This window comes from Exophiala xenobiotica, assembly GCF_000835505.1.
Source record: "Exophiala xenobiotica strain CBS 118157 unplaced genomic scaffold supercont1.2, whole genome shotgun sequence".
Lineage (NCBI taxonomy): Eukaryota > Fungi > Ascomycota > Eurotiomycetes > Chaetothyriales > Herpotrichiellaceae > Exophiala > Exophiala xenobiotica.
In genome coordinates, this window is record NW_013562493.1 from 138,575 (window position 1) to 151,786 (window position 13,212).

Below are 13,212 nucleotides of genomic sequence, written 5' to 3' on the forward strand. Positions count from 1 at the left end.
ACCCAACTCCCTCACCATCAATCACTCGTGCCACTGCACCTACACTCTTGCATTGCCCAGGGAGGACCATTTCTCTGTCGACCACCTTCAGCATGTGCTGATACTGTGCCTGCGCTCTCCTTCAAGAGCACCCCTATACCCTTCGCCACCTCCATTGTGCACCGTCGCCCGTCAATCATGGAGGTTCAGCATCTCTCGTCTCCCGGGCTCCTTGCGGGTGACAACTCCGAGCAACCAAATTTTGACACGGCCGCCGATGGCAGGATTGAGATGGCACAGGAAGACATAGACGCGATCATAAGGAACAAGAGGAAGGTTAGAGATCCAAAAGCCTGCTATGCCTGCCATCGCCGAAAAGTCAAATGTGACCGTAACTTGCCCTGCGACTCCTGCATCAAGCGAGACCATCCCGAGCTATGTTCCTACGAACGTCCGACTAAGAAGCGGCGTATCGCATTGCCGGGGCCCATGGGTCAGAATGAGGGGACACCATTTGACGGTCATGATCCAGCGCTACAGACTGGGCCGAATGTCACCGTGCCGCGTGAGCAGTGGGAACGCATGAACAGGGAATTGCAAAGATTGCGTACGCAGGTCAAGAGTGAATCCTTATCCCCTGGAGGACCGCACACAGAGACCGACGATCCCAACACTGCGGGCACACACAGTCGTTCCGATGAAGCAGAAAGAGAGGGAATACATGCTCCCAGCAATCAGATGGGCACTATGCATCTGGGTTCCAGATCTGTCCTTGCGTACATGATGGCTTTGGGAAGAAGTCAGACGACGCAAGACACCGCGAGGTCTCTTCTCGAAGAAAACATTTTACCAAAACTGGGTCTTGACAATGAAAGCGCCACCTATCCTTTCGTCGATTTATGGAGTACCGCTTCTAGTATGCAAGACGTTAGTGGCTTGTGTAAAGCAATTCCGGACGATGAGCTGTGCCGAGAGTAGGTTGCAGAAATCCGAAAGCGTTGATGCACATGGCTGACCGTGCGTAGATTTTTTGTCGCTTACAGAGATGTCGCAGGCACCATCTATCCCGTCGTGCCTGATGCCGCCAGCTTCGAGGATACACTGACCTTCATGCTTTCAAATCGAGCTCGCGCTCTTCGCGACCATCTCGAACTTGACCCGAACAAGCCGTATGGGGTTTCTTTGCCTTGGCTTTCACTGGTTTTCGCCGTGTTCGCCTCAGGGTCGCAATGTGCTGATAGACCGGCCAAGGAAAGGGAGCTTACCTCACAAGTCTACAGTATGTTGCCTACATAGTCACTGGGAAGAACTGTGCTGACACCTTGCAGTATGTTGCTCTTATCAGGCGCTGCGTATGTCGAATTTTCTGACTCATCCTTGTCTGGAGACTATCGAGGCTTCTCTTATCATCGGCAACGTACTGTCATACAACATGAATCCTGGCGTGGCGTACATATTCCTGGGGATGACGTTACGCATGGCGTTCTCCATCGGCCTCCAGATCAATTCGAACCATTTCACCGAGGCTGAGAAGTGGACTCGCCGACGCATCTGGTGGGCACTTGCGTGGCAGGATTCGCATTTTGCGGTCAGCTACGACAGGCCGACCTCGAGCGTCTTGTGCATTCCAGACATACCATATGGTAAATTCAGCTCGCCAGGAGATCGAAGCTATGCTGAGAGCATGTTTGCCATCATCAGACTCACTCAACAAATCGTCCGTGAGCGCTTACTCCACCCTCGTTCTTACATGACGTGGGACACGATTCGAAAACACACCGACGAGATCGCTAGCATCGTTGCACAAGCGGCGGCTCACCTACGGGACCGAAATCAATGCTACACAATGACCCAACATCTCGAACGTCTAGCCTTGAAACTTCATAGTTCCTACATCATCAGTGAATTATGTCGACCAGCATTGAAGGAACCATCTTTCTCATCCGTTGATGGAGGCATCGTCTCTACGCCCTCTCTGTCTCCAGGCGGACGCCGCAACACTTCACAGGGGCCGTCACAGTCGGGGCTGTCCACTCCGGTCTTGGATCCCACTTCACGAGCACAGTTTCGGCGTGAATGTGTCCAAGCTCTAGAAGGAGCTGTTGCTGCGTATGTGGAGATACATAGCTTGAGCAAGTTTGCGGCACGTTCTTGGATTGGGATTCAACGCGCAATTTCAGCAGCATTCTTATTGGGTACCCTGCCCGATACCGGCCAAGATCCCCAAAGACTGACGCTTCTGCGGGATCTTGAACGAGTGATAGGCCAAAGGACCACGGAAGATCCGACGTTTGATTTGCAACCTCAGGACGCCCCTGCGACACGGCGCCTTTCCGCTCCTGAACCACCACCATTGGCCGACTCCCCCCACTGGGTACGCAGTATGGCCAAATCGCTCAATGCGCTTGGAAAGCTGAACGCCGCTTTAAATGGGCCCAAACCTAGTCCTGCTAAATATCCATATCCCTCCAACTCCAACGGACAATCGGGCTCGGGAAACATCTTACTGAATATAGGAAGCAATTCCAATTCCTCACAGACTCAATCCAAGTCCCTCTACCCAGGCATCACGAATCTGAAGCAGGAGCCATATTCGCCAGCGCTCGCAACCAGCGGCATTCTTGGCGTGGGCAGTGCTGGCATGGGTATGGGCTCCGGAGGCATGAGCATGGGTCCGATTACGCCAGACAGCACAGGCTCCTCGAGCGACTGGAATTTCAATAACCTGCACGAACGAGCGGCTGAATATGTTCAAGCGCCGCTCTGGGGCGACGGCGGAGCTGGCACTTATATGGCTTAGAGAGGGTGTTCTTGTGCCCGGTCATTCGTTGTTCATGATTAAGGCTGTATCGAACAGTCTTCAACATGACTTGAGGTGCATTTGTAGGCTATATGACCCCGATTGACGACACCGAGTGAGCCGAGAAGCTAGCACAACCCCGCATGAATATGACTAGCATGATGAAATGTATGATTGATGCAGACTGCAAGGCCTCCAGCAAACTGCGAGGGCGTGATGGGACCACTTGGGTTGATGAAGAGGTCCGCTCGCTGTGTCACGCTTCATCAGATATGCAGTTCCCATTCCAAGTATTTGGACAAACCCCCGATGTCTTGATCGCATTTGCTACCCTCCCGAGACAGCATCTATCCTCTCTTGCGTGACGACATATTCCCTCGGCAGACCGCCATCCTCCTCGCTCTCAGCAGTGTCCACCTCCTCTGCCTGCAGGGCCTTCCAATCTGCCCCTTTTAGATCCGCGATTGCCAGTCGGGCTACATGGCGTCCACATAGTGGTGCGTTCGTCATTCCATGGCCGCTATACCCAGCAGCGACAAACAAGCCAGGAGATCCCGGCACACCACCGACCCATGGATGCCCATCTGCCGAAGACCCAATGATTCCTGTCCACGATGCTGCTAGATCCAACAACCCGGCCTCTCTCGAGATCGAGGCATCAGTCGCCAAGTTCAACCTTTCCGGCAGACTCCTTAAATACTTCTCCACGTCTTCATCCACGTAATCATCATCACTTACCCCCACCCCATGCCCTTTAGCCTCAGCCCTCCCACCACCAAACATCAAATGCCCACCGCGTCCAACCACGCCTCCATCCTGACTGTCCAGAATCGGATTCTGCACAAGGTAATCACTCATAACCCGGTCCTGCAATCCGACCCCCATCATGCCGTAACTCTTGGGAATCAAGGTCTCAGTAAACGGCGAGTCCTTTGGCGGTAATAGCGCCGACATCTGCGCTTGCGTGGGCGATATCAGACCCGCGAACTGCGGGAGCAAATGCGACGTATATCCATTCGTCGCGAAGATGACGCGCTTCGCCTCTACGTCACCCCTGCCTGTGTGCAGTATCCAGCCTTCGCCATCCTCGACGGGTGTGATGCTCGTTAGGGGAGTTTCCGTCTGCAAATTCAGCCTGCCCGGCTCATGCTTTCTCAACATCTCGGTCCAAAGCCCAATCATAAGCTTGTACGGGGACAGACTCGCCGCGACGTCCTGTATGATCGCGCCTACCACGCCGCCTGTGAGTCTAAGCTTGCTCAGTTCCTGCGGGTCCTCGACAATTCGGACAAGGGAGCGGTGCTTCTCTACCACTTCTGCCTTGCTGTGCAGCGCCGCTTTCGCTTCGTCGAAGTATGTCTTGTTCCAGAATCCAAGACAGCCGGGCAATTGGCGGAAGTCGCAGGGAATATTGTTGTCTTTGATCATATTGTAGATGTGACGATAATTGCTCATTTCGAAATCTATAATGGCTGTGCGCTCTGCGTGAATCAACGGCTGTAAGTGTCCGCCATTGCGCCCTGTTGCAGCCGAGCAGGTTGTTCGGGCTTCAAGGACGAGAACGTCTAGATCGTCGGCGGCATTTGCGAGGAGTTCGTGCGCTGCGAATGTCCCGGAGATGCCGGTCCCAATGACCACAACAGAAGCTTTTGATGGCAGCGCCCCTGTCGAGCGGTGATGAGTGATCGGATTCGGGTGGGAGGTCTGCCAGAATGATTTTGTCGGGTTGGCTGAGGGAAGGCCTGCTTGACCGGTATATGGTAAAGGGGTGCTGGCGTCTCCCATCTTCTGATTACAGAATCTGAGTCCTGAGCCTAGCAGAGGTGACTTCGCCTCTTTAATCTTCCGCGAAAATGACTTTGTAGACTTTGCAAGAATGTTCCTTTTAGAGATTTCAGTACCGAGTATCGACTGAATATATATTCAGTTTCAACGTCTTCAACACCTCGAAACGACTTCTCAAGCTGCCCAACACGTCACCTAGTCGATGGTGTCAGTAAAATTTCTGAAGACTACGCGCTGATACGAACAACGTATAACTTCAATACAATTACGGTGTTGGATGGAGAAGTCGTAGCTTGATACGCCTCATGAACGCCGTTACGCTGTAGTAGCCAATCACGCATTTTGCCGCACTACAATGGATATCACTTAATGGGCATCTCCGTTATACCAAGTCCTGTAACCAAGGTATGTAGTTCTTCTAGATGCGAAGGTGGAGTGCTCGTGAGGGAAAGACCTGGAGCTGTATTATGGATGCTTCTACTGGAGTCAAGGGGACTTGGTTTTCGAAGAAGAGGTGCCTGGCATGCTAATGCATCACAATTAATTCGCTACACGAATACCTCCTGCCACTATACAGTGGTTTTGTTCAGCCGGAACGGGGTAACCATCTTCATTTGCACTTTTGGGACAGTGCATCCTCATCTTCGTCATCCTTTTGTGAAATGCCAAAGCGCAAAGAATGCTTCCATCGCCTTCTACCTTCGGGATCATTCACTGCTGGGACATCATTCAATCAACACCCACTTCTTGTCAGCCTCCTTCGTGCCTTGCCTCGCAGCAATGGCTTCTAACGTATTCTTGATGGCGTCTTTGGGACACTTCGGGAATTTCTGCTTCAGAATTTCAACTAAACCAAGCTTTGTCAGGGCGCTGCCTGAGACGGCATCCTTGAAAGCAGGCAGAAGGCTAACGTCGATCAACTTGACTGGCTTTGCGGATTTGTTGGCCTTGGACTGCGTTGATTTGTTGTCGGTCTTGATAACAGCAGACATAGAACCAGATTGTGCAGAAGGTGGTGTCAAGTTTCCGCTGTTTGGATCGACTGCCATAAGTGGTAATCGTGGAGGCTGCATGGGGGCTTGTGTAACCGTTGGCTGTGCCTTCTCTCGCTTCACTGGGCTGGTCTTGCCAGTGTCGGACCAGTGCTTTGTCGAAAAGGGATCGATCGGGAAAGTTGTTGAGTCGTGCAGGACATCAATGCGATAGACGGAGAGATCGAGACCTTGAGGCGACACCTCCACACCTTCCCAGCATAATCCGGTGGATTTCGGCTCCATTTCCGAGACTGTTTGTCGCTTTAGAATGTCGCCTTCGTCGTCTAGGAAATCGTCCATATCCTCATCTCCATCTTCATCTTCTGATTTCTCGTCTTCATCCATAAGGTCGTCATCCCCCTCCTCGGGCTCTTGCCACTCAGCCTCGCTGTCATAGTCATAGTTGGTGTCTGGTAAGCCGCGATGAGATGGATTAATCGCAAGCTTGCGAGCGGATCGCGGTGGCACAGCTCTGGTGTATGTTCCCTGATATGCCGGGCGAACGTCTTGCACGAAGAAGAGATATTTGTACGGGAGTGACGCGAGGGCATCTCTGGTCTCTGTCAGGTCAATCGGTGGATTGGAAGTGCCACTGATTCCCTCCAATAATGCCTTTACTGGTTTGAATTCCGTCCGTCGTCTGCGTTTGTGGAATCGTCCATCGAGCTTCTCATGTTTGGCGTCCTGTTTCAGCGGCAGTGTGTCTCCCACAGTCGACTTGGAGTGGAAACGATTGAATGGGGCCAGTTCCATATGATCGTTGATGAAAAACGGCAGGATCCATTTGGTATATTCAGGGTTTGCTGGTTCTCGGGCCTTGATCTCAAGCGATGGCGGCTCCATATCAATTGACGCAGTAGAGGATCGTCGACTACGAGTCCCAAGAGTAACATCGTCCGGACTCGCTGGGGGCGTTGACGTTGGACCAGGGCGGCCGAAGAAGGCACCAATGCGCATTTGAGCCTAGGAATGTCAGCGACGCAACTAAAAGAGGTCAGTTGCGAATATACCCTCTCCTTCTTCAATATCTCAGCAGCCCTTCGTTCCTTTTCGGCTTCTTTTTCAGCCTTGATGGCATCCCTTTGACGTTGCTTCTCTTCCCTTGCAGCATCTTTGGCCTTCTTTTCCTCTTCTTTGCGCTGTTTCTCTTCCTCTTTTTTGGCCTTCGCCTCTGCTTTCTGCCGATCCTTCTCTTCTTTCTCTTGCTTCTTCAGGGCCTTTTCGACTTCCCGTTCGGCAAATGTAAGCTTCCGCTTTTTGGAATCAGAAGACGCCATGTCAGACTTCGAGGGGCTGAGTACTGGCGTGGATCCCAGCTCGGTCAGGGGAGTACTGGCTGCACTGAGAGCAGGAGACACAGATCGTGAGCGAGTTCCTGTGCGGGGAGTGCTTCGTAGTTCTACAGGTGGCGTGATAGAGGAAGAATGATTGACCAGTTCACCGTCGTAGTTGCGTTTCTTGGAGGTAGGAGTGAGTTGTTGAGGATGTAAGGAAGGAGCAACCGACCGCGGGGGAGAGATGTGAGCATCCATGATGGCATACAATAAGCAAACAAATTCGAAAGGTACAATGAGAGTTGGAAATGCCGATAACGCCAGTCAATGAGGCTTGAACAGTCAAGGAGCATGGAACATTGAGACCCTGTCAATGCAATGCGAGGAAGTGTAAGGAGACGCGAAAACGCGTGACGATGGAAACGCGTTCGCCACGCCAAGGCTGTCCGCCAACTTGGCCTGCCTCGCCTCGTGCTGGAATTCCCATGACCTCCCCATCCATGTTTATTGAAGGACGCCCACGACCACTTTACACAGGACTTCACACGAGGCGGCCCTCCCAAACCACCTACAATTCTTACGACTTTGTATTTGTCCTTGCTGCGAAGATCCCTGGACCTGACCAACCACCCACCGCCTGCTCCCCTCAATGCTAGGCGAGTGCGGCTGAAGGCTGCTGCAGCCATCCATGTTCCTCTCGTATTTTCACTGCCTGATCAACAAGTCATAGGGTCGATAGACAAAACCACCGAACGAGGCAATACGACACTCATGACTGCAACCAGACCACTAAGTTGCCTGCAAATTGCGAGTATCACAGAGCAAAGGTACCCATGCCATCATCTTTCTTCTGGCCTGAATTGCCTTCCACCCTCACTGCTCATACAAGAGGCTCGGTTCCCTCGGCCATTGCCCGTCGAGCTCTGCCTGCTGGTTGAGAATCCAAGGATCAAAGCACCAGGCATCGCTTTTGATCATGACTCTTGCTGGACATAAGAGGTAGGTCAGCCCAAGCTTGGTACACGCATCCGAGACTTGGCGCGAGGGCTGAGATGGCGCATCCTCCTCAGCCTGACCGAGTCAAATGGAGCTCTACAAAATATACATACTGCACAACTCTCCTCGGTGTCATATTTTCCTGCTCTTGTTTTCGAGACCATTCCAATCGGCAGCACTTTCGAGTCACTTTCGTTCGATATTTGACATACCCACCGGAGAAATTTCACACCATCTAGCAGACAAGGATTGTCCCAAAACTCTGTCGGCCTGAGAACCTTTACCGCGTCAAACTTGCACCCATCGAACATATGGACATGAGACTCTCCTCCCGATCCAGTTTTGGCTTGTTCCTTGTCCTGCTGCTCGTCGTTTCCGGACATCCTGTTGACTTAGCCGTGCCAGCCCCGAGTTTCTCGAGCACGGAACTGCTACCAAAGGCAACATGCACACGTCCAGGCAATGCCGAATTCTATGGCTTTGGCATCCGTCTTGGTATCTATTTGCAGATACTGTCGACAATCATTATCATGGCCGTATCAGACTCGAACTCAGAAATGATATATGATCTGCATGACGGTAACGCCGCCCTTCTGCTGGCCATTCTCATTGCTCTGGTCAAAAACACTCCATCGAAAAGCGTTGAGCTTGCAGATGTGGTCATACTCTTGCGGTTGATGTGGCTGATCATCATCTGTGGCTTCTCGATAGGACATATAGCAGCTGAATTCAGAGCTGCGAGGAGCTCGGGCAAGTTGATTGCTATCCTCACTGCGCCAACCGCCGCCGTCTTTCGGTGGACCGTCGTGGGAATGGTTTCTGCCTACAACGTCTGGTTCTGGTTTCGAGGAGTTACCTACCTGCGCAAAGATGATCAATGCCAAACGTACGCATTTTTCTTTGCGGAACTCGATATCGAGGGTGGGCTTCGCAGTCTCTACAGAGTTACCTCAGTCCTCCTTGTACTTTGCCCTCCGGGATGGCTCCTCGCGTACCTAGGTTTTCTGGCCGGGGTCTTAGTGCTCGTCATGGGGATGGTACTTGCCTTCTACGCATTGATCCCAATTCTTCTTCCGATATCTATTGCTTTGCGAATTTACGATATTTGCCACACAACCGGAGCCTCGATTGAACCTGCACGTAAAGAGCCCGAGAAGAGGGGCGCATTTTGGTTGAGACTTATTTCAATCACTTGGCAGTTGTATGGGCCTTCGCTTCAAGAAATACTGTTAACGTGGACGAAAGTGCGCGAGGGTGCTGCTGGCAACAAATCTCGTCCCATGTCCACAAAGGCCCGAACAAGCAAGTCCGAAAAGGTTTCAAATTTGTGGGTGCACTCCTATCACGAACAATAGAGACCGCTGACCCTTTTACAGATGGATTACATATATTGGACTGGTCACCTTCTATTACTTCTTCTCCATCTTGGGGATTGAGCTTTCTATATACTGGAATAAGATCAGCCGTCCTTATCAATTAGATGCCACTGGTCAACTTATCCCATTTGTCATCGGCATTCTGAGTTTCATCAAGGTTATAGGGCGCGCGTGCGCGGTAAGCACAACCATTTCAACATTGTGGTAAGAAGCTGTTTAACAGATCGTAGGAAGCCGAAAGGTTCATCTATCCACGATTCCGAAAAGCAGTGAACAAGTGGTCATTTTACCTAGGTGTGCATGGCGCCGTATGCTTCTCATAGGCGCGACAGATGTTGATGATTCGTTTTGCAGAGACGAGGAGAACCGAACCTTCCAAGCAGGTTCGTTGCGCTTCTACACCAGAGCTTTCCTCAGAGAAATTCCAGCCCGAAAGTCGGCCTAGACGCTGCAATAGTCTACCCGATGTGGGCCGAGCGGACGACATGGGACCGGATTCGGCGCAAGAGAGAGATAAGATCAATGCCTATCTGAAGGGGCATTACACATCTGACCATGAGTCATCAGAGGTAGAAGGGGTATTTCAGGGACTTCGCGGCGGCCGAAGAAAACAGCTCATTGCTCTTCCTTTGGTACGACAGGGCCCTGAAGCCGGAAGCGAGCAAGAGACTGTATGATGCTCGATCAGATTTGCGGTAAGGCGATATCATGTGGATGTCGTAGAAGCCAGGGTGACTGCTATATCAAGTTCAAGCATACAACATCCCTCTCTTGGGCGTCCTCAAATACTCTGGCGGCGCAATGGCAAGCTGCGGCACGCGCTCCCCAGGTCTATAGCTAAAATCATTCACAAAATCATTCCGAAACTGGCCCTGCTGGTCATCCTGATCCACCACCTCGCCGAGCTTGACCTCGACATTACGCAACATCTTCGCCCTAACAACGCCGTCAAGCGTACTTCCTCCCTTCGCGAAATCGAAGTACTTGGAGTCCCTCGTCAGGGAGGAACAATAACTCAGCACGTCGGGGATGGTCGTGTTGAACGCGCACCATATACTGAACAGCGCTGCGATCAGCATCACAGATATCGATGCGCAATATATTGCGAGCCAACCCCAAGAGACAAGGTACACCGCGCGTCCCTCAAAATACGTGGCAGTGGTGTTGCGGTAATTCAGCCCGTAAAACTGCATCGTACTCGCAGAGACCTGACTGGCCAAAACCCACGTGTTAAGCAGTTGACCCAGGCGCTGGGAGAATTCGAGGTTTGTCACGTTCGTGTAGTCCGCGTAATTGCGGCCGTTGCCGCTCAGGATGAACGCCGCAGTCGTGTTCTGTAGGTAGTACTCGCTGAGCGAGGAGTAGGCGCTGCTCGACAGCGGATCGGTTGCCATTATCCAATTCTCCGTCAAGTACGAGAACGTACTAGGGAAACTGAGTGTCGTCACGGTCGAAGGGGCGTGCTTCTTTGGGGATTTCCGTTGTGCCGACACCGAACAGTCAGGTATTTGCGTAGTTGCGTCAGTCGTTGAGACGCAGCTAACATTCGATTCGACATAGATCTGGTTTATCTGGCAGCGGGAAACCCAGGGGCCTCGTGTTTGGAACAGGAAAGTAGCCTGCGGTAGGTTGTTGTCGGTGACATTGACCAATTCCTCAGGCCATCCGTAGAAGTAAATGTTATTGTTGACGAACTGGTTCATGGCGACACGCCAGTAGGGATAAATGGCGTTGGGATTTGTTTGAAGAACAGTTGCATTTGGACCGAGGAAGGTGCCGTTGCCAGCTGTGACATTATAATTTATATCCACCAACTTCTCGGGTTGGGACGTCTTGCAGTCGAGATTCATGTAAGTGGTTTCGATAACAAAGCTGGAATTCTTGTTGGCCAGCGATGCGACTGGGAGACCGACTAGGGATGAGTACATCCCCTCGGTGATGTTGAGTGTTGATAAATCGGCCCAACCATCGTTGCCTTGTGGTAGACTCTCGTCCAGCCATGGCACTCTGACGTTGCCCCATAGATCCATCGTTCCAGATTTCACGGTTGTTGGTCCCAAGATAGAGCTTACATAAGTCGGTTTGAGGGCTGTCAGTACTGAATCCACACCAGACACTGAGTCGAAGATCTGATTGGTAATGCTGTCAGGATAGCTGACCAGACTGCTCTCTGTATTGAAGTCAATGCCTGTAGAGATCAATCGTAGAGACGCCTGGGATCCGAGAGGTGAGCAAGCCCAGCATATCAGCAGGACCAAGGACATGATGTTGAAGGCCCGCAATGACAACAGTGTGGTGAAGGCGGCAAAGACTGTTCGACTCTGCATAATCTGTTCCAGCAGCCCCAACTGAATGCCTCTCTCGAGACGCCATGTAGCGAAGCGCTTCAGTGTCGAGCCCAGCACAGCCGCAAAAAGGATCGTGAAGAGTGTAGAAATCTGCACCAATTAGTCTTCTTCTGGGATGGCACTGAATTAAGACAGGTGTGTGCGAACCGTGCTCGTAGCCTGTTTGGCATAATTCGTCTTGTCTTCCGTTATCTGCTCATGATCGTACTTTGCCATAACCACCGCCAACCAAACAAAAGGGACAGCCGCGGCCAGTGCAAAGGTGCAGAGCGTAATCTCTACTATTAAATCCACACCGAACTTGCCAACCCGGCCTGGCCCAAGAGCGGTGGAGGCTGGAGGACGTTCGACGCGAGGCTTGAATGTGCGGTTCTCGTATTCATCTTGTGGCGTGAAAATAGGGTTGTACGAGGCCGATGCCGACTTTCGATTGAGTCCAAACGACCTGCTAGAGGGTCGCCCACTCCCAGAAGCATATGGATTCGGACTGTATGAATTGGTAAGCTCGACGATGTCGGGGCTCGACATGGGCCTTGATTACGAAAACGGGTGATATGGAGCCTTATCAGAGGATCTCGAGCCTTAAGGTGGTACAGATTAAAGGACCTGAATGTCGAGCACGAGAGTCGAAACGTGAAACGGGAAATGGGAAGTGCATACCACGACGACTGGGAGCCAGAATTCTTACTGTGAAAATGTCTGAACGACGTGGACGACTTCTAGTTTGATATCGCGCCTCCAATGCAAACTTCTGGCTTGTGAAACATTGTCGAGCCCACACAGCCCCGCAAGAGCCACGGTCAATCGCAACTAATTTGATAAGCTGCTGGCTGGTGAGGCTGTGATGGGTCGTGGATGGCCTGACATGAGTGCGGCTGGGGCACCTGAGAAGCGGGCCCTATCATTGGCTCCTATGAAGAGGATGTTGCCAGTGCTATGGTAACTCCTTACCGTGGCTAGCCTGCGAGTTGATTAGGAAAAAGTAGGGCTGGCCCCTTGATATGACTGGGAAGTCCTGGCGGCGGTACCTTTGGGGCTGTTTAGGCATTACCCCCATGATGGCTCGCACCGCTGTACTCGGCACCTAGAGTTTCCGAATTTTGGGTTCATGATGGGACTGATGGGAGTAAACGCAGAACCTTCGCGGCCCGCTGCCCACAGCCAAAGAGCACGGCCGGCGAATAATACGGTAAGAATGGCCCACACGTAAGGCTCACTACCTTTGGCTTATCAGGCACCAAGCACGGGTGTCAAGCTTGCTGATGATGAGGTGACAGGCACGACAGGCAAACCCAAAAGCTTGGACCGCTAATGCCAGTCACTCGTCGCTGGGCAATGTTCCGCACGACATCTAGATCAAGAAGCTGGTTGAAACGATATATCTTCCCGCCCAGTATCAGACACTATATCGCTCTTCTGTCAATGGTCTCTGCTACTCGCCGGCAACACGGAAATTCGGTATCGACTGCCCACGGACCAGGATCCGGGCAACCCTCAGGACTCGTCGAAAGAGATCTCGTGCCTTCAATTTTGAGTGGTTGTTTGTCTGCTTGATTTCATCATGATCGCCAGTCGCTCAAAAACGATATGGAAAAGAACACACGCAGTTGTTGTATTGTT

At 51.9% G+C, this 13,212-nt stretch overlaps 5 protein-coding genes across 5 annotated transcripts; 2 read left to right on the top strand and 3 right to left on the bottom strand.

Moving 5' to 3' along the window:
* The first annotated feature begins 10 nt into the window (after positions 1-10).
* PV05_02224 (uncharacterized protein) lies at positions 11-3,096 on the top strand. The gene is made up of 3 exons (XM_013462788.1): positions 11-953; positions 1,005-1,258; positions 1,308-3,096. The coding sequence occupies exons 1-3, from the start codon at positions 178-180 to the stop codon at positions 2,777-2,779; spliced, it is 2,502 nt and encodes an 833-aa protein (XP_013318242.1). The 5' UTR covers positions 11-177; the 3' UTR covers positions 2,780-3,096.
* Positions 3,071-4,691, bottom strand: PV05_02225 (uncharacterized protein). Its single transcript, XM_013462789.1, has one exon. The coding sequence runs from the start codon at positions 4,562-4,564 to the stop codon at positions 3,107-3,109; it is 1,458 nt and encodes a 485-aa protein (XP_013318243.1). The 5' UTR covers positions 4,565-4,691; the 3' UTR covers positions 3,071-3,106.
* Positions 4,692-5,082: 391 nt separating this feature from the next.
* PV05_02226 (uncharacterized protein) lies at positions 5,083-7,241 on the bottom strand. The gene is made up of 2 exons (XM_013462790.1): positions 6,609-7,241; positions 5,083-6,561 (listed from the first exon to the last, which is right to left on the bottom strand). The coding sequence occupies exons 1-2, from the start codon at positions 7,128-7,130 to the stop codon at positions 5,290-5,292; spliced, it is 1,794 nt and encodes a 597-aa protein (XP_013318244.1). The 5' UTR covers positions 7,131-7,241; the 3' UTR covers positions 5,083-5,289.
* Positions 7,242-8,185: 944 nt separating this feature from the next.
* PV05_02227 (uncharacterized protein) lies at positions 8,186-9,921 on the top strand (the record flags this gene model as incomplete). Its single annotated transcript, XM_013462791.1, has 4 exons — positions 8,186-9,195; positions 9,245-9,422; positions 9,475-9,538; positions 9,599-9,921. 4 exons carry the CDS (start codon positions 8,186-8,188, stop codon positions 9,919-9,921), a joined length of 1,575 nt encoding a protein of 524 aa, XP_013318245.1.
* A 57-nt stretch (positions 9,922-9,978) lies between these two features.
* On the bottom strand, positions 9,979-12,271 carry PV05_02228 (uncharacterized protein). Its single transcript, XM_013462792.1, has 2 exons — positions 11,740-12,271; positions 9,979-11,682 (listed from the first exon to the last, which is right to left on the bottom strand). Exons 1-2 carry the CDS (start codon positions 12,118-12,120, stop codon positions 9,994-9,996), a joined length of 2,070 nt encoding a protein of 689 aa, XP_013318246.1. The 5' UTR covers positions 12,121-12,271; the 3' UTR covers positions 9,979-9,993.
* Positions 12,272-13,212: the final 941 nt, after the last annotated feature.